This window comes from Mastigoproctus giganteus, chromosome 9, assembly GCF_048544385.1.
Source record: "Mastigoproctus giganteus isolate SK-2022 chromosome 9, ASM4854438v1, whole genome shotgun sequence".
In the NCBI taxonomy this organism is placed as follows: domain Eukaryota; kingdom Metazoa; phylum Arthropoda; class Arachnida; order Uropygi; family Thelyphonidae; genus Mastigoproctus; species Mastigoproctus giganteus.
The window spans coordinates 51,463,615-51,483,055 of record NC_143583.1 but is presented as its reverse complement, the minus strand read 5'-3'; the positions used below and the strand labels follow the sequence as shown (position 1 = coordinate 51,483,055).

Below are 19,441 nucleotides of genomic sequence, written 5' to 3'. Positions count from 1 at the left end.
CACGTGGTTCGGTCAGATTTGTGGCGGTCACAACCATAAAACAATAAAAGCAATTAGCAGTCACCTGTTTATTGGGCTTTTTTGTTAGTGCAATCTATCATAAACAAATAGTAAACTCTATCTTATTGAATTTGTGATAATACCAACAGCTGGAATTCTGTGGGTTATTGTGGTTAAATGTGTTTACACTTCCATGGAATCTTCAATGATATAAAAAAATTAATTTTCAGAATCTTCTCTTCATTCCTATTTTTAAAGTTTCGTAAAATCGTTACTCCATTCTCACTTGTGCGTATCGTGTTACTTGCAATTTGTGTATGCCGTGTTCTTTAACACTGATTCCTTATCATTTTACTGTTTTAAATTTTAACCCTCACCCACAAATGTCAGTGAACAGAAATGTCAACTAGTTAGTATAGTCAACTAGTCAAATAGTCAACTAGTTAGTACATATTACAGTACGTATTAATTATTCCGATTTTCATGTATCATTTAATTTTTTAATTGGTAACAAAGGGTAAATTTGTGCTTAATATATCTTTACTTTTATAGCTGTGGATAATATTCCTCCTATTTTCGCTAATTAGAATTGCTGTTTAATAGAGTTAAAATTCAATTCACAAACATGGTCACAATGACCGGCGCTTACTACACATCGCACAGTGAACGGTACTTTATTGTAACGTGATTTGATTGTACAGTGAACCAATTGTAAAGTGGGGGTCCATTGTATTTTTAACTTTTTTTTTACGTGGAACTTCGGATAATTGGGGCAGCCACTTAATCGGGCCAAAATGCACTAGTCCCGATGTTTCCCAATTAACCAGAATCAACTGTATTTGAAACATTATAAATATTTTCTTAAAATGTTGGTGTTTATAAAGATTTGTTTGATGTGTGATTTTCCATATAGATATCAAACACATCATTAAGACAAAAAAAAAAAAATTATAAATTATATCCATCTATCTCTTTCATACAAACAAATTCTTCTTTGTCACAAAAAAAAAAAGTTTTTTAAATTTAAATGTTTATAAAGATAAATGTAAAATTTTGGTGCTATGCATTTTTGAATAAATTCTTTACATTTAATCAGCTTTTCTTTCTTTTCCTTGGGTTCATTCTCAAGTGTAGGAGTGCTACTTTTTGGCTTCAACATGTCCATCTACATACAACAAGCTAACTCCGAATGAATAGATTTTCATTAAAAATCATAATGTATCTATTTAAAATTTAAATACAAATAATTAAATAAAAGCAATTACAAAAAATTATTAGTATAAGGAAAAAATAAAATATACCTGAAATGCAATGCAATGTGTACATTACTTGATTAAACTGAATATATATCATAATTTACATCTTTACATCATAAAACTATGGGTATGTGTGTTTCTGCATGAACATGATCACGCACACACTGGCTATATATTTTGGCAAATAGCAGGATTGGTATTCTAATGGGCCAGTGGGCAAACTTTAATATGAAAATGCAAATTATTGTTATTAAACTTTTAAGATGTTATGATCATAACAACTTGTCTATAAAAACAATATAAAACAATAACTTGCATATGCAAATTATTTAGTTTGTGGGCATGATTTTTCAATTTGGTGTTCAATTGGAATGAGCAGCAGCCTGGAAAACAAGATACAGGGGATTTCAGAGAATGCTGGGAGTCATTGTGGTACAAGTAAACACATGGGTGGTATTAGGGTAGCTCAGAAGAGGAACAGTTTGGTAAATAAATCTGATGAATTTGAGGTGTTGGTCAAAACATCAAAGGCAGATATTGTTGGGATATCAGAGACGTGGTGTCACACAGATATAAGAAATGTAGAAATGGAATTTGGGGAGTACATTGTGTACAAGAAGGATACACAGGATAGGAATGGAGGAGGGGTTGTGCAATTAGTTAAGAACACACAAAATCCAAGGAAGTACAGGCAGTCGACATGGTTGGACAGTGCAGTGTCTAGTCAGTTTGGTGTGACATAAGCACTCAGAAATCAAAATTGAGAGGAGGAGTGTGTTATAGGCGTAATGACTCTGAGGAGTACAATAAACAACTATACAGGGAAAGAGTGGGCCGGTAAATCAGAGAGTCTTATTATGGGGGATTTTAATTTCCCAGATACTGACTGGAATTTGTGGGTTGGTAACTCACACACTAGCAAGGCTTTTGTGCATTTATTGGATGAATTTTTTCTACAGCAGCATGTTCGGGAGGCCACTAGAGGGAATAATACTCTTGACCTGATTATCAGCAGTGATTCTTCATGCATTAAGAATTTGATAGATTTGATAATTGAGAGCTATTAAGTGCTCGATAATTCCTATATTCTATTATATTATAAATCAACTGGGATTACCTTCATTTTAGATATAGGAAGCTTCTTTTCCAACTCTCCTAGTCCAACTCGCTAATAATTCTTGAGGATGGCAATATCTATTTTGTAAATCAGGTGGGACACTTCCCCCCTGTTAGAACTGTAGTGTTCAGACCATGTAGTCTCAACAATGAGCGCCCAAGACTGCTGTCTTCAAACACCATACTTCTGGCAGCAAGGAAACCATTACTTGGATTGGCATAAAATTTGATTTTTGAGGTCTAAACTGTTTAATAAATATGGACTGATTATTTCTTTTGGTCCTATAGCTGGACTTTAGAGTTAAATTTAGGTGTCTAATAAAATTGAATTGGGGGGGGGATTATTCTCTGCATTCCTTTGAAAATGAAGGTTGATTTATAATATTAAGAATTTGCAGATAAAGGAACCACTAGGTGGCAGTGATCACAGTGTGCTGAAGTGGGATTTACTCAAAGAGATAACTACTATCAGGGTTAAGCACGCTGAATTCTGATGGGATTCCTCCAATTGCTCAGATTACAAACCTGAGGGAGCATAAATTCAAATTAAGGAAAGACAGATATAGAATAGATGTGCGGAAATTTGCCTTTAGCCAGCGGGTGGTTAATTCTTGGAACAAACTTCCATCTGTCGTTGTGGAAGTTGATAGGTTAAATAAATTTAAGGAGAAACTGGACAAACATTTAGAGGAAATGGTTGTGTGAATTTTTTTTTTTTTTTTTTTGGCTGACACTGCATAAGCTCATACACTTGCTTTCTTGCATCACATGCTACTACTACATTGTTTTATGTGTTAAAATTTCAAACGCTTTCAATCAGTCACATATTTCATGTTTGAATGAAGAGGCCAAAATCACATTTTGAGTTGCTCCATTTTGACATTCAAAAGCTGGTGATTTGGTAATTGTAAGCAGAAGAAAAGTAAACACAGTCAGTCCTCATATAACACACATTTACAGTACACGAATTCGATCATACATGATTTTTAAATAGGGGTATGATGTCGCATTTGACACAAACTGAATTTGTTTATACATGGTTTGGCTTTGCGGTTACAAGAAATGGCAGTTGAATGTGGCGGAATCACCCCAGCTGCACATAAGTTGCCAGATGCACTATGCTTTTTTTATGCATATCAAGCGTATCTTATTTTTTTTCTTTTTATACTGTAATTGTGCTTTATTCTTTAAAAACGAGTAACATACTTGAAAAAAGTGTGAAAAGGAAGCTGCAATACGTCAGCACGGTGTACTACAGGTTCCAAGAGAAAAAGAAAATATTTTTTTTTAAAAAAATTATGTAATTTGAAACTTTGAGTTGAATGAAAGGACATGTGATATTGTGCATGCTACAGGCCTGAATAAGGCAAAGCTGAGAACAATTAGAAAAAAATATAGAGAAAATAAAAGCAACTTTTACAGCAGGAACAGCTCAAAGTGTAACAAATTCCATTAGATCAAGACAAAGATTTGGAACAGATGGGACATCTATTATTTGTTTGGATAGAAGATCAAACAAACAAGAGATCAGGAATAAGTTTGCATACGATAAAAGCAAAAGCATTAGCAATGTAGTAATCATAATAAAATACTTGCGTATTTTATTACAATAATTAATTTTGTTTGGCAGTGGCTTTGGCATAATTCAAATAGCAGAAGGCTACTATAGAGAATTATACAAGGAGCAAGGGAATGATGCCAGCAGTGGGGAAGATGGATTGCAAAGTAGCAACACATACGACATACCTGATATTCTTACTGATGAGGAAGAACATGCATTGAAGAAAATGAAGAATCAGAAAGCCCGGGGGGAAGATGAAGTTACTGTAGAGTTGTTAAAATTGGGAGGAAGAGACATAACACAAAAACTGGCAAGGCTCTTCACAAAGTGCATTAGAAAAGGTGTGATACCTAAGCAGTGGAATAATGTAATCATAGTTTTGCTGCACAAGAAAGGAGATCAATCAGAAATTAGTGACCAATTAGCTTGTTATCCCACATCTACAAGTTGTTCACAAGGGTGATTACTAACAGATTAGAAAGAATACTTGATGAGAATCAACCGAAGAGCAAGCTGGCTTTAGGATGGAATTCTCAACTATGGATCACCTTCACATAATATCATAGCTAATGGGGAAAGCAAATGAATATAAAACACCATTATGCCTGGCATTTGTGGATTATGAAAAGGCATTTGACTCCATACAGCATAAAGCAATGTTTCTGGTACTGGAAAGACAAGGCATAGATACCCCATATATTATGATTTTGAAGAAAATATATGAGAGTGCTACCTCCTTTATTAGACTAGACAAAGACAGTAGGAAATTTAAAATCGAGAAAGGAGTTCGACAAGGAGACACAATATCTCTGAAGCTGTTTTACTGCTGCCCATGAGGAAGCTTTCAGAAGATTAGACTGGTCGCAGAAAGGAGCAATGTGAACAGAGAGTACCTAAACCATTTACAATTTGCAGATGACATTGTAGTCATAAGCCACGATCCCAAAGAATTAGAGGAAAATCTTAATCCGTTATGCACAGTTAGTGAGGATTTTGGACTAAAGACAAATATGGCTAAAACAAAAGTAATGATGAACAAGTTGTTATTTGGTTTTTAGGAGCATTAGCAACTAAGGCCATATTGCTCCGGGATATGCGGTGGTCATTCCCTGAATGACCTTTCCGCGTCCTCCGTATTTGGTGGTGACGGGCTCGAACCCCGGTCTAATCAAGAAGCGTGTGCTACGCACTGCTGCTCCTTCCCACCTGGCTACGGAGGCGCCAATGATGAACAAGTATGCCACAGAAAGGAAAATAATGATTGAAGGAGCAGTAATTGAAAAGGTGGAGTCATATACTTATCTGGGACAAGTTATTAGCTATAATAATAATAATAATAAATGGCTGGAAGTCAAGAGAAGAATAAATTTTGGAAGAATAAATTTTGGATGGATAGCATTCAGGAAATATAGTCACATACTGAAGAGCAATATTCCAGTTTGTCTGAAACTTAAAATAATGAACCAATGTATACGCCCCGCCATGACTTATGGAAGTGAAACTTGGGCACTCACCAAAAGAATGGAAAAGCTGAGAACTACACAGCAAAGAATGGTTATTTGTTTTTTTTTTTTTTTTTTTAGGAGCATTAGCAACTAAGGCCATATTGTTCCGGAAATATGCGGTTGGCATTCCCTGACCTTTCCGCATCCTCCGTATTTGGTGATGACGGGCTCTAACCCCGGTCTAATCAAGAAGCATGTGCTGCGAACTGCTGCTCCTTCCAACCTGGCTATGGAGGCACCAGCGAAGAATGGAACGAATTATATTGGGAATCAGACTGTTAGATAAGAAGAGAAACGCATGGATTAGGCAGCAAACTTCAAGTAAAGGACATTCTTGTCAAAACTAAAGGAACTAAAATGGTCTTGGGCAGGACACATAGCTCGAAGACATGATGACAGATTGACTAAGAAAATAACAGAATGGTACCCAAGAGGAGCTAGAAGAAAACCTGGAAGACAACAGCATAGAGGGATAGATGAAATTCATGAGTTTGTGTGTAGTAAATGGATGGCCAGTGCTCAAAACAGAAGGAACTGGAAAGTTGCTGGAGAGGCCTTTATTGGATTGAAAATGGCTGATGATGGCTTTGGCTATAAATGTGTTCAGTCTTAAGGGGGTTGGCCCCCAACCCTATTTTTCCCATAAGGCTTGTTATTTACATTGCCCGAAGGTTTCTAAACACAAATACCATGTTACATGAGGACTGACTGCGCACACACACACACACACACACACACACACACACACGTGTGTGTGTGTGTGTGTGTGTGTTCTCAAACTACGATTTTGGATTAGAATTTAAATTTCACTAATAATAGTGACACATGCATTTTATATTAAGATACACAGGCAAGGTTGTTTACCAATTCAGTATGCTTTGAAATTTTAGCTTACCCAGGAATTTTCTATCGGGATTTCTGTTTGGATGGCCTGTTAGACTATCTTCATTTGGTTTATCTGTTAGACTATCTTCCTTGAATCCGACAATCACTAAGTGACTATGATCAATTCAAGGAAAATATTTTTACAGATTTTGCTCTCTTCAAGTATGTTCAATCAAGTTTTGCTCATTACAATGGCCTTGCTGCCTAGATTTGGCTGTTGAGAGCATTTCCAAAGTTTCGGTAAAAAAGAAATGATCTGAGCTGTGTGTTTTTTTTTTTACCTGGCTGGAATACCTGGAATATCCTCTTGCATTTATTTAGCATTTCTCTGAGGAATTACTGAAATGCCAAATTCTTTTCTCTAAGGTGTTTAAGAAGTTATGTTTTTAAAAAAAAAATTTGGGCCATGAACTGGATTTGCCTTGCTACTCCAGTTTCTAATCCTATCAAAACAGAAGGAACTGGAAAGTTGCTTTAACAGGAGAATTATCAGCACTAGGTGCTGGATGGTATTAGCATTAGCGTAGGCATACAATGCAAGAAAGCAATGCAGCATCAGTAAAAAAAAACTTCCCATTTCACCCCTCCATTAGTTCCAAATGGCTGTCCAGCTCAGCCTTAAATTTATTTAGGCTATCAACTTCCACAACAAAAGATGGAAGTCTTTTCCACCAATCAACTACCCGCTGGCTAAAGACAAATTTCCGCACATCTATTCTACAGCTATCTTTCCTCAATTTGAATCTGTGCTCCCTCAGGTTCTTAATCTGAGCAAGAGGAAGCATAACTTAAGCCTTTCTTGGTAAGAGCACCCCTTTGTTCCCCTCACCAATCTTGCTACCCTTCTTTGTATTCGTTCTAGCAACTTGACATCTTTCCTAAAATGAGGCCTCCAGACCTGAACACACTACTGTAGGTGTGGCCTGACCATTGCCTTGTATAAAGGGATAATCACCTCCCTGTCCGTGCTAGCAAAATTCCTACATATTATTGACAAGACTCCATGACCTAGCCAGTCAGCACTGCTCACAGAACTTCATATGAACTGCACAATTATCCCCAGGTCTTTTTCACTTTCCACTTCCCTGAGTGTAGTACCACACAGTTGGTACGTTTCTCTTCGGTTATTGCTACCCATATTCAGTACTTTGTATTTGTCAATGTTAAACTTCAGTTGCCCCTTCTCAGCCCATCTGCCCAACTTATCTAGATCCAGTTTGAGTAGCATACTGTCTTTACTGTCCTTAACAACCCTGCCATCCTTTGTATCATCTGCAAACTTGGAAATTAAACCTGATATACCTTCATCAATATCACTGATAAATATACAAAACATCAATGGGCCCAAAACCGAACCCTGGGGAACTCCACTAATAACATTTGTCCAAGACCAGTGTCCATTGATTACCGCTCTCTGTCTTCTCCTACCCAACCATCTCTTTATCCTTTGTAGCAACCCACCTTTAATGCCATATCTCTCCAATTTGTACAGCAGTCTTCCATGTGCAACAGTATCAAAAGCTTTCCTGAAATCCAAGTATATGATATCAAAATTATTTTTGGCATTCATTTCCTTAGTGACCACATCATAGTATCCAATCAAATGGGTCAGACAAGACCTTCCTTTAACAAACCCATGCTGTCTTAACTATTACTGCAGTCTTGTCTAGATGATCCTGCAGTGCTTCTTTAACCAGTGCCTCCATTAATTTTCCGGGAACAGAAGTTAAACTCACAGGTCTATAATTACTTGTGTCAGCCTTTGATCCTCCTTTGTGAATTGGGGTAATATTTGCACATCTCCAGTCCATGGGTACCTCCCCTGAGTCCAAGGAAGCTCTCATAATTATGGCTAAGGGTTTGCTTACTTCCTTTGCTGCCTCCTTTAATATAATAATTTCTTTAATATAATAAATTCTTTAATATAACAATTTCTCCTCCACTTTACTCTCAGTTATTACAAGATTCTCTAGCTTACTGCCAGAGTTGAATACACCTCTGGCATTCCCCTCGCTGAATAACTCATGTGTGAATGTCGATGCAAAATATTCATTTAGTTTGTTAACTACCTGAGCAGGATGATCAACAGTTGAACCATCAATATCAAGTGGAGCAATCTGATTCATCCCCTTCCTTCTAGAGTTTACATAAGTAAAGAACTCTTTGCTGTTTTTCTTTGCATCCCTTGCCAAAGATTTCTCGTACTCTGCCTTCGCCTGCCTAACCTCCTTTGTAACTTGGTTACAGATCAACTTGTATCTATCATAGGCTTCTGTGTCATGTGTTAATTTGTATGTATCCCATGCATTTTTCTTCTCTGCCATATGTCTCATTAGTTCATCTGACATCCATTTAGGCCTAAACCTTGAACAATATTTCTTAGTTGGTATGTAAAGCCCAGTAGCTCCCAAAATAAGTTCTTTGTATTCTTCCCATTTTGAATTTGCTGTTGGTAACATCATCAGTTGGTCCCACTGTATAGAATTTAAATACTGCCTCAGTCCATTGTAGTCGCTTTTATGAAAGCAATAACCCTTCCCTTTACTCCAAATGGTAGTTACCTCTTTGAGTAAATCCCACTTCAGCACACTATGATCACTGCCACTTAGTGGTTCATTTATCTGCAGATTCTTAATGCATGAAGAATCACTGCTGATAATCAAATCAAGAGTATTCCTCCCTCTAGTTGCCTCCCGAACATGCTGATGTAGAAAACAATCATCCAATAAATCCACAAAAGCCTTGCTAGTGTGTGAGTGACCAACCCACAAATTCCAGTCAATATCTGGGAAATTAAAATCTCCCCATTATAAGACTATTTCCCTGTACAGTTTCTTATTATACTCATCAGAGTCATTAGGCCTATAGCAATATATCAATTTTGATCTCCCAATGCTTACGTCACACCAAACTGACTCGACACTGCACTGTCCAGCGATGTCGACTGGCTTCACTTCCTTGGATTTTATGTGTTTCTTAACTAATAGCATAACCCCTCCTCCCTTCCTATCCTGTCTATCCTTTCTGTAGACGTTGTACTCCCCAAATTCCAGTTCTGCATTCCTTATATCTGTGTGACACCACGTCTCTGAAATCCCAACAATATCTGCCTTTGATGTTTTGAGCAATATCTCAAATTCATCAAATTTATTCACTAAACTCCTAGCATTGGTGTACACGTAAGTATACATGCACCTCTTCTTTTTCTTAGCTACCCTAACACAACCCATGTGTTTCCTTGTATCCCAATGATTGCCAGCAGTCTCTGAAATATCCTGCATCTTATTTTCCAGGCTGTTGCTCATTCCAATAGAAGCAGTGCAAGAATCACTTTCACCTCTGCCAGTGGCTACTGTTAATCTATTAGTCCTTGTATCTCCCCAATCTAGCAGTTTTCCGACCCACCTAACAGTGCCTCGATAACATCAGCAAACATTCTTGCACCCTTTCTATTTAAGTGTATCCCATCCCTGTAGAAGCCGTCTCTCCTGTTAACAAGTACAGACCAGGCTGAAAAAAATTCTACCCCTTGAGCCTTGCACAATCTTTCCAGGGCCGAATTGATCGACAGGGCTCTCATCATATACTCCCTCCTATCGTGTCTGGGCAGAATTGCAGACACTTTCAAATTCAACCCTAATTCACGGCTTTTTTTTCAACAGTGACCTGTACTTGTTAAGTAATTCCGCCAGTCTCCTACTTTTAATATCATTAGTGCCAACGTGTACAACTATATCACCTTTTGCGCCCTTAAAAGATGATTTGAAGAAGCCTTAAGGTAAAATATAGTCAGAAGCTGGAGGAGTCGTTAAAGGTCTTCGACTATGACCACAGTTATCCAATCTTTGATAGAGCATATAGTTTTTCCACCACCATTAAGTTGTGATTTTTCAGTTTGTTACAAAACATGCTGATTGTTCATGCACATGGGTCTATACGGTTCTATAAAACCATACAAATAAGGCACAATAATTAGTAGTGGCAAAATAATGCAAGAAAGCAAGCTTATATAGAATCAGAAAGAAAAAAAAAACTTCCCACATCACTTGCCCATCCCCTCCAACCGTTTTTCTAGTTCTTCCTTGATTTTATTCAAACTACCCACTTCCATAACAACAGACAGAAGTTTCTTCCAACAGTCAACCAACTGCTTGCTGAAAGCAAGTTTCCACATAGCTATTCTGCAACGATCTTTCCTCAATTTTAATTTATGCCTTCCCTCATGTGTCCAGTCTGAGAAAGAGGAAGAATTCCATCTTCAATGAACTTGCTCAGTCCATGCAAAGCCTTAAAAACCAACACAATCTGATCACTTCACAAGTGCCTAGTCATCTAATGTCATCTAAGGAACTAGTATCGAACAAGTTGTGGAACTGCAACCTGGTATATTCAGACACATACACATTTCTATAAAAATGAAAAGGAAATAATTTTTAACTAATAAATATTAATTAAAATTATCAAAACAACTCATACAACACAAATTAAGGGAACTTATGAGAAACTAGGAATAGTAAAAACAGAGCTGTTTTTTTAAAATTGATCTTCATAATAAATATACAGATCAAAATGTATTGTCTTTAAGCATAAAACTAGTAAGATTCAGTAAATTCACCTGAGTAATATTAATTTGTCCAGACATCTGAGGAGAAGCTGGAAGCTGCAATCCCAAAGCTCCACCACATTGAGCACCTGGTGAATCACTTGCTTGCGGCACAGGTGTCCCAGAAGTCTGTGAGAGCTGGCAAGCATCACTTAAACTCGAAGGCACTATTGACGTAGGAGTAGGCGGGGTTGTTGACACTAAAGGAGAGTTTACAGTTCCAGAAGATGCTCCTGTCATTGTTGGCTGAAGAACAGCAGGTGTTTCTGGTGACAAAATATCTTGCTCTGTTCCTTGATTAGCAGTAACAAGAGCTATATTATAACAGACACAAGAAATGAATAAAGACCAATGTAGCATGGTTGAATATTCAATAGTGGAAATATTCAATAAGTAATAATTTTTCATTAAATAAATATAATTTTTTTGATTATACTCTGGAATTACCAGATAAGGGCAGAGTTCACGAGAGAAAGAGTGCATCACCATATTTAGCAGTTAAGTGGAACTGAACTATGGTTGCTCAAAAGCATACACTTCAATGTTTGCATGATTGACTACTTGTTTATGGAGGCTGTACTTTAATATTAAATTATTTGTAATTTGTGGTAAATTATCACATTGAAAATTCACTTTGATTATGACAACAAAGGAAAAAAAATCTCTCTTCAGTAATCACTCAAATTGAACTTTTATAACAAAGGCCTGTTAGAAGTATGCCATAATTATATATAGATAGCCAACATTTCCTTAATAAAGGATGAGAAAGTCATTTTCCAAGGTTAAAAATAATAAAAATATATGCAGTAACATTAATTACAGAAATAATATATTCTGAAAGTAATGACATTGGTTTGCGATTAAAATCTTTCAATTATGGAAAAATAATAATATAAGAATGAGTTGAAAAATGACCAAAGTTAACAGAACTGAGTAAGAGGGCTGAGAGGATAAAGGGCCCAAAACAGCACCAGACCAAATGGAAAGCAATGCCAGTGGGCGAAACCATGCCAATCTGATAAAATCTGAAAAGGGAGTTTTATAAAATAGTAAGATATATATTAAAAATAAATAATTTTTGTTTGCATAGTACTGTACTACAATTATAGTAATAATATTTGTGATGAAAGTTGATTTAATTATGAAAAAAAAAAAAAAAAAAAAAATTTAATTATTTTTGATCAAGTCATCAAAGGTGATCAATTTAAGAAGCTGATTTTACAGATAAATACAGTAAAAACATTGCTTAATCCTTATAATGGAGTGGTAGTATAAACCAAGATAGTCTATTTTATACAGTAATTGTAACTGGTTAGTTCAGGATCATGACTGTTTCATAATATTTCCTGATTACTGTGCAGGGAGCATATTCAATATGTGTAAATGCTGAAATAAACCTATTTGTTATCAGAGCCGCCAATTTTTGACTTTCAAAAAGCTGGAGATTGTGGAATTGTAAGCAGGAAGGAAACATGAAATTTTTTGAACAAAAAGAAGCAAAAAAGAACATTTTCCAAAAAGTGGATGTCTTCCAAGTTCGCGCTGCACCACAAATAAAATTTCACTGATAACACATACATTCTATATTAAAATAATGTCATAGAGTTGTTTACCAGTATAGTACATGTTCAGACACTAGCTTATCTAGGATTTTGTTTCTATATTTTTGTTTGGATTGTATGTTAGACATCAACTGATTAGACTACTTCAAGAAAGATGTTATTTCAGACTCTATGAGATCTCACAAAGCAATGAGATACATGAGCAACCCTCAGTCCTGCTCTGGTATTCTTACATATGGATATGAGGGGGGGAGGGTCTGGGGAGAGTCTTTTATAAATGAACAATTTTTCTTTAGATCAACCTCGCCTCTGGTAATTTGAATTTACTTCTTGTTTTTGATATTTATCAACTCTATTGATGAAGGTATATCAAGTTTAATGTCTAAGTTTGCAATTATACAAAAGTTGGCTGGCAGCTAATGACAGAAATAATGGTATGCTACTGTAACAAGATCTAGAAAAACTGGGCAGAAGGGCTGAGAAATGGCAATTGAGGCTTAACATTAACAAATGCAAGGTAATGCATATGGTTAGTACTACCATAAATGCAGTGGAAAATGAAGGATAATTTTACAGGCAGAAATTTTCTCTGAGCAGTACAGACAGGCTGCTAGGAAAGCTCATGGGTTTCTACCAATGATATACAGGAATTATGCCAAAGGCACAAAGCAGTGATTATCTCATTGTATAAGGCAATGGTTAGGCACTCAACCTTTTGTTAAATATAGTCCCCTAAAGGGCATTTTTAGACAATTTTTTTCCTAATTGCCCCCCCCCATGAAATTTTAAACAAGAAAATACTTTATACTTACTCTTTTTATTCAATGGGATTCCTGAGCCTGATGCATCTTAGCTAAAAGTTCAATGTTCAGTATGATGTTAGTAAGTTTAATTCTAACTCTTGAACATATATCAATTCTGTTTCTTTCCTCTGTTAATATTTTATTCACTGAACTAAAACCACTTTCAACCATATAATACGTTGGAAAGCAAAGAAGTACTTTGGCCATTTCGGGCTACATTGTTGGATAAAGAAGTTTAGTTGTTTTTGATCCCCGCAACTCAGCAATTCCACCCTTTTGAAATTTATATTTGCATTCTTTGTTACATTTTAATTCAATGAGTCAAATTTCTTCACTAGCAGACCCAGCACTACATCCACGGCTTCACTTGAAAAGAAAACAAATCTAAAAATCTATTTTTCATTTCACCTTTTAAAGAACACAAATGATCTGAATTCTTAAGATCATTCTCGGTGACAGATTCATTGATTTCAGCTAACTCTTGCATACCATGAAATTTTTATCTCATTAAATTGCTTTCAAATATTTCCAGTTTTTCAGTGAAGACTTTTAATATGCGTTTGCAGTCTATCTCTGTAATTAATTTCCCCTGAAGTTGAAGTGATACTTCATTAAGTTTTTGAAAATTCCAAGCCATATAGTATGTGTTGTTTTTGTGTTTTCTGATCTCCTTTGCTAAATGTGTCTCCTTTGCTTTCTAAAAAACTAATTACCGTATTAAAAAGGTTAACAAATCATGTAAAAGAACCCTCACATACTATTCTTCATTATCAACACAAAATTTTCTGGAAAGGCAATCATATTTGCTATGTGACTATTTTATTGATGATTTTGATAACTATACTGAGAGATTGATAAAGAACTGGACTTACATTTTGAGATTGATAAAGAATTCCTTACATTTTGAGGGTACAGCCCCTAAAACAGTGTTTGCTGTTGTTGTTGATGAGGTTTTAAGTGCAATGGCTACTTAGGCCATATTGCACTTATGAAAGTAGTTCATACTGCCTGAGTTGGTTGATGTAGAAGCAGTTAGAAATGGCTATACAGTCCTATTAATTTTAGGAAGGAGAAGAACTCTCTGAGATTTGATTTTTCGCCTATGATATGATTAAGTGACAAAGGTTCCTTTAAGCTTGCCAGAGAACTGAGTGACACTAGTTGAGCATTATTATATAGAGTACATTCCAGAAATAAGTATTTGACTGTGAGTGGTGTATGACAATGACTGAGGAGGGTCATTCCCTAACAAAAAGAACAGATGGGAACAGTGTTTGCAGGTGATCTGCTAAATAGTCCACTGGACCATACCAACTGGTAACTCTATAGGAGGCATCTGGATCACCAAGTGTATAAAATTTCTTTCTTTACTCTGCCAGGCAGTAATTGGAAGGAGTCCGTGTAGTGTGTGTATGCGGTGGATGTTATCGAGGCCACATTATATCAAAGAACTGGGTATATTGATGTGATGCATATACCACAGCCAAAAATTTCATTACTTCAAACAACATGTACCCCCCCCCCCCTCTGTGTCCCCCAAACGTGTGTCACAACTGCCAACATCCTTTTACTATCAAATTTCAAATTAACAGAACCAACTACTCTCCTTCCTCATTTATCCCTTCAACTTTTGTTTTCTGGAACCACCTCCCTTTATACGTTTTTCAGAAAATCATAATCTACAGAAATTCAAGTATAACGTTAACAAGCATTTTCTTTCATCTTCTCAACCTTCACCTCAAATGTAGTACTACAGGTTTTAATACCTTTTGTGTTTGGGGTTTTCATAAAAAAAAAAAAAAAAATGAAAAACAGAATTTGTATAATCACTCTCTCTCTCTCCCACTTCTTCTGAATACCACTGTAGCATTTTAAATAAATTTATTTCTCTTCATTCAAGAATTTTATAATGCAATTGTTAAAACCACACTTGGAATACAGTGTTCAAGTGTAAAGACTGCACCTAAAAAAAAATGTAGCTCTTCTTCAAAGGGTTCAATAACAAAGAAATGCAACTGGTGAGATGGGAAACCTCAATTAAGTCTCCTCTAGATACCTTAGAGGTGTTTAAGGTTTTGAGAGGTGAAAGTAAAATGAATGATGGCAGAATACTCAGGTATGATTCCAGAGGCTATAAATTCAAATATGGGGAAAGTGGTTTGGACTCAACTGAAAGAAGTTTCCTTTTAGCCAAACGATTATTAATTACTTGAATAACTTATCCTTATGGGTGGTTGAGGCTGGCAGCTTGAGGAAATTCAAAGGTCATCTGAATAGACACCTACATGAGAAGGTAGTCTAACATTTTGTTTATTATGTTATCTATCTATTACTATATTTACTTATTTATTATTATTTTTTAAATTTTTTAGCCAGTGAAGTAAGCCCAAACATACTTGAAACATATGACTAATACTAATAGTAATTATTTATTTTTTACATTGACCAATTTTTTATTTTTATTTTTTTCAAAAGTTGCCAATTCTAAAAGAAATTGATTTGCCGATTTCAAAAATACCTAAATTATGTCTCTATACTAAAATTTTATCAACTTAAAGAACAATCAACTTCAAATATCACACAATAATTCATCTGAAAAATAAATTATTCATTTTAAATTATTTTAATAAACATATAATGTACTAAATACACTCATTATTCTTAGAAACATTTGGTACTCAGAGAGTTTTTCTCATAGTGCATTTCGCTTTCCTGTTAAGAAACCAGCAGCATTCTCCCAAAATGGCAGTATCCAATAACCGTGGCACCACATTCATGTTGTGGTTATATCCTGATGAAAGCATTCTCCCTTGTTTGTCACTTAAATCCCTCAAATTCTGTGGGGAAGTAAAAATTGAGATGGGAATGAAGAAAATAAATTTTCAAAGACATTCAAAAGTCCATATCTTTACAACATTGTAGTAAAGTTGATGCCAAAGATTCATAATTATTTTTCTTTCCTATTAATAAAAAGAAATCCATGCTGGTCTGCTCAAGATGATCACCAAGTTGCTAGTTCAGCTATAGCTTTGTTTCAAATATTTTTTAGAAAGAAAAATATTTGAAAAGATTCTTTATTTGAAGCCAAACGATAATTCCTTAATTCAGTTTTGCATCGGTTCAATTGGGAATACTTCCCTTAGGTATCCGAATCTATTTATTTCTTTATCCAGAGCCTTAACAAATTTTCTTCATTAATTCAAGCTTTATATTCAAAGATGGGAAAAAAAAAAAAACCCAACTTTCTTTTTTTATTCAACCAGTGGAACGTATTTTATATACTTCTCCTGGTAAAAATTCCTCCCTCTTTTTGTATTGCTGCAGATATGTTTTTCTCTTGTAGGACTGTTCCACAAACACAAAACAACAGTGTTTTGAGAAACCTCCTTGCAGACCAATGAGTAATGTAATTACTTTAAGCTCACCACAGGCATTCCAAGAAAAGGCATGGTACTTTAGCCCACTCAAGACCTTGGACATACTTTCGTGTTTCTTTCAAGCAAACAGCGTGAAGTAGCATAACTGATGGAATTGCATCTCCACAATATACAAAAAAAACTGCTTTTAAACATAATTTTGAGGCATCAATATACTATTGTTCTGCAACCTATGTAACTCATGGTATACCACTTTCTAAGCTGAGTTTGAAAAAGACAACTAGAAGTACCCTACACATAAAATGAAGTATGAAGAAAAGTGAAATTTTTATAAAGGTCTGAAAGAATTCTTCAAAGCAATTAAAAGGTGTGACTTTTTCTATACTGCACACTATTACATATAATTATTGATATAAAAAAATATGCAATCATTCATAACTCTTGGGTAAGAGCAGGAATCGGTTCCAAGAAACATAGATGTCAGGGTCACGGTCGAAGAACATAGGCAAATTGCTCTTTTCTTTTGTGTTGCAATCAATTTTCAAATGCCCAACTAATCAATACTCTGCAGAAGCAACAGAGTATTAATGCAAACTATGAAATCATCTGGACAGACAGACTTTATACCAGAAGACCTACGGTGTGTATTCCAATGAGTAATTGACCTCGCAGGACTAGAAGAATGCAGACACCCTGAACATTGTAATTAAACAGAAAATAAATGCGTGTGTTTTTCACAGATCAGTCCAGGTGCAATCCACAGCCAAATTATTGCCTAATGTCCTAGTACTATTGAATTTTGGGTGTTTGAAGGGAAACATAAATCATGGCAGTATCCCAGAAAACAGATATAGAAGGAAAATTGTAGTATGAGAATTCTCTGGAAATAAGGATGGCTAAAAAGTGAACTGCAGAAATTGTATCAATACATATAAGAACAAAATACAGTTAATAATGAATACACAATATTACAAGAACAAAGAAATGTTATCTCATTTTTATAGTCAGAAAAAATTATTTCTCTCTTGTGTAATCTCAGGGTTACAAACATATTCTGTAGTATAATGTTTTATATTTTAAATTCTTTCAATTAATACCTTGGGCTCTCTTTTCCTGAAGTATCTTCTGTTGTTTCTGCTGCTGCTGCTGTCTGAGCGTTTGAAGTTGTTTCCACTGCTTTTCTTGATCAACTTCTCTTTGGGTTTTTTGATCTCGAGTTAGTTTCCCTGCTTCCTAAAAATGAAAATTGTTTATTGATAGAAATATATTTGCATCCTCTTCTGGTTACATTAACTATTAAACAATAAAACTCAATCAAAAATTTGTACTTACAGCTTGGGCCTTTTGAATTCTACTTGCTGCTCTATTTTCTCTTGCTTTTTGCTGAAAAAAAAAAAAAAAAAAAGATTTTAATAACAGTTAACTCAAGATTCAAAATTATTAAGGATAGGAAAATTTATGTTACCGATTTAGAAGATTGTAAAGTCTTTTTTAGTCTTCAAAAGGCTGATGGGGGGGGGAGTGATTACACTAGGCAGAATATATGCTTTACATTAAAACCACTTTACTTTGTATTCAAGGTAAAATCAAAGCACACACGTACTGAAACTAAGTTAAAAGTTGCCAAGAAATTGTGAACTTAGTTTCGGTTTATTTTTATCAAAATCATTGACACTAAGAATAAATTTTGATGAAAATCCTATTTTCAGTCAGTCATCTTGACTAAAAATTGGGTCAAGAAAACTGGCTGTTGATATTGTTTTTTCCACTTGAGAAAATTCTGTGCTTTTTGAATATCAGGATGCTGCATGGCTTCTTGATACTTTGGTGGGGGGGGGGGAGAAATGAGTAACTGACTTTCATAGAATAATGGCAAAAGAATTTGTAGGAGCAGCAATGAAGAATAATATCGGAAAGTGAGCCTAGAAATAACAGCTAATGATTAGATTACATTCGATAATAAATTACTAACAGACAGGGCCTTCCGTAATGAAACTTTAATTTCTCTTCAGCTGTTGAAAATACACAAGTCAAAGTGAACAAAATATTTTAATCTATGAATTCTGTATAGAAATTATAATCTATGAAACAAAAGAATTTGTATATACATAAAATAGTACATTTCTGTGAGAAAAAAACAAAACAAAACAAAACAAAAGGAAAGAAAGAACTTTACAACTGTGTGTGTAACTTTTTTTATTACAAGTTCCCTTTCTTTATAACAAATAATCTGTGGAATTCAAAGACTTACCATGTGCCTCAAACCCAAGTAGTTGTCTTGCCATTCATATTCTGATACACGACAAGGCACTAACAAATTTATCCAGATCAACATTCCAAATTTAAAGTAAAAATATTTCAGCATATAAAAAAAAGTCTGGGTCAGCCACTTTGCTTGCTCCCAGAGACTGAAATTTACACAACCACAGTCTATCTTGGTAGGAATATCCTTCTGTGACTTTTGAAATAGTTAATTTTATTGCTTTTCACTGCACCCTTTCCAAACATATCTATGTTCTTCCTAAAATGAAGGTGACAAACTTATATATACAGCATTTATATATGTTGGCTAACCACTGCCTTATATAATGGGGCTAATCACCACTTTGTCCTTGCTAGAAAGGTTTCTGCATATCATTTTAATTAACTCTGCTTGCATCCTCTGCAGTAAATATTTACCCAGATCAAGTTTCTGGCCAGATCCAGAACAATTTTCTTTCATTTTCCCACTTAAAATTTCAGAAATTTCTATTGATTTTCATGGAAAATACAA

General features: G+C 35.1%; 1 protein-coding gene across 5 annotated transcripts in view; it reads right to left on the bottom strand.

The window, feature by feature from the left end:
• Window positions 1-19,441, bottom strand: part of LOC150080216 (histone-lysine N-methyltransferase 2C-like) — a 1,301,638-nt gene that overhangs the window by 731,393 nt on the left and 550,804 nt on the right. For all 5 annotated transcript variants that reach the window (XM_090381514.1, XM_090381519.1, XM_090381517.1 and 2 more), the window contains exons 36-38: window positions 18,001-18,051; window positions 17,766-17,901; window positions 10,939-11,240 (exon numbers count right to left, since the gene is read on the bottom strand). In XM_090381514.1, coding sequence (XP_090237640.1) covers window positions 10,939-11,240; window positions 17,766-17,901; window positions 18,001-18,051 — 489 coding nt within the window. The remainder of the gene's footprint in view (window positions 1-10,938; window positions 11,241-17,765; window positions 17,902-18,000; window positions 18,052-19,441) is intronic.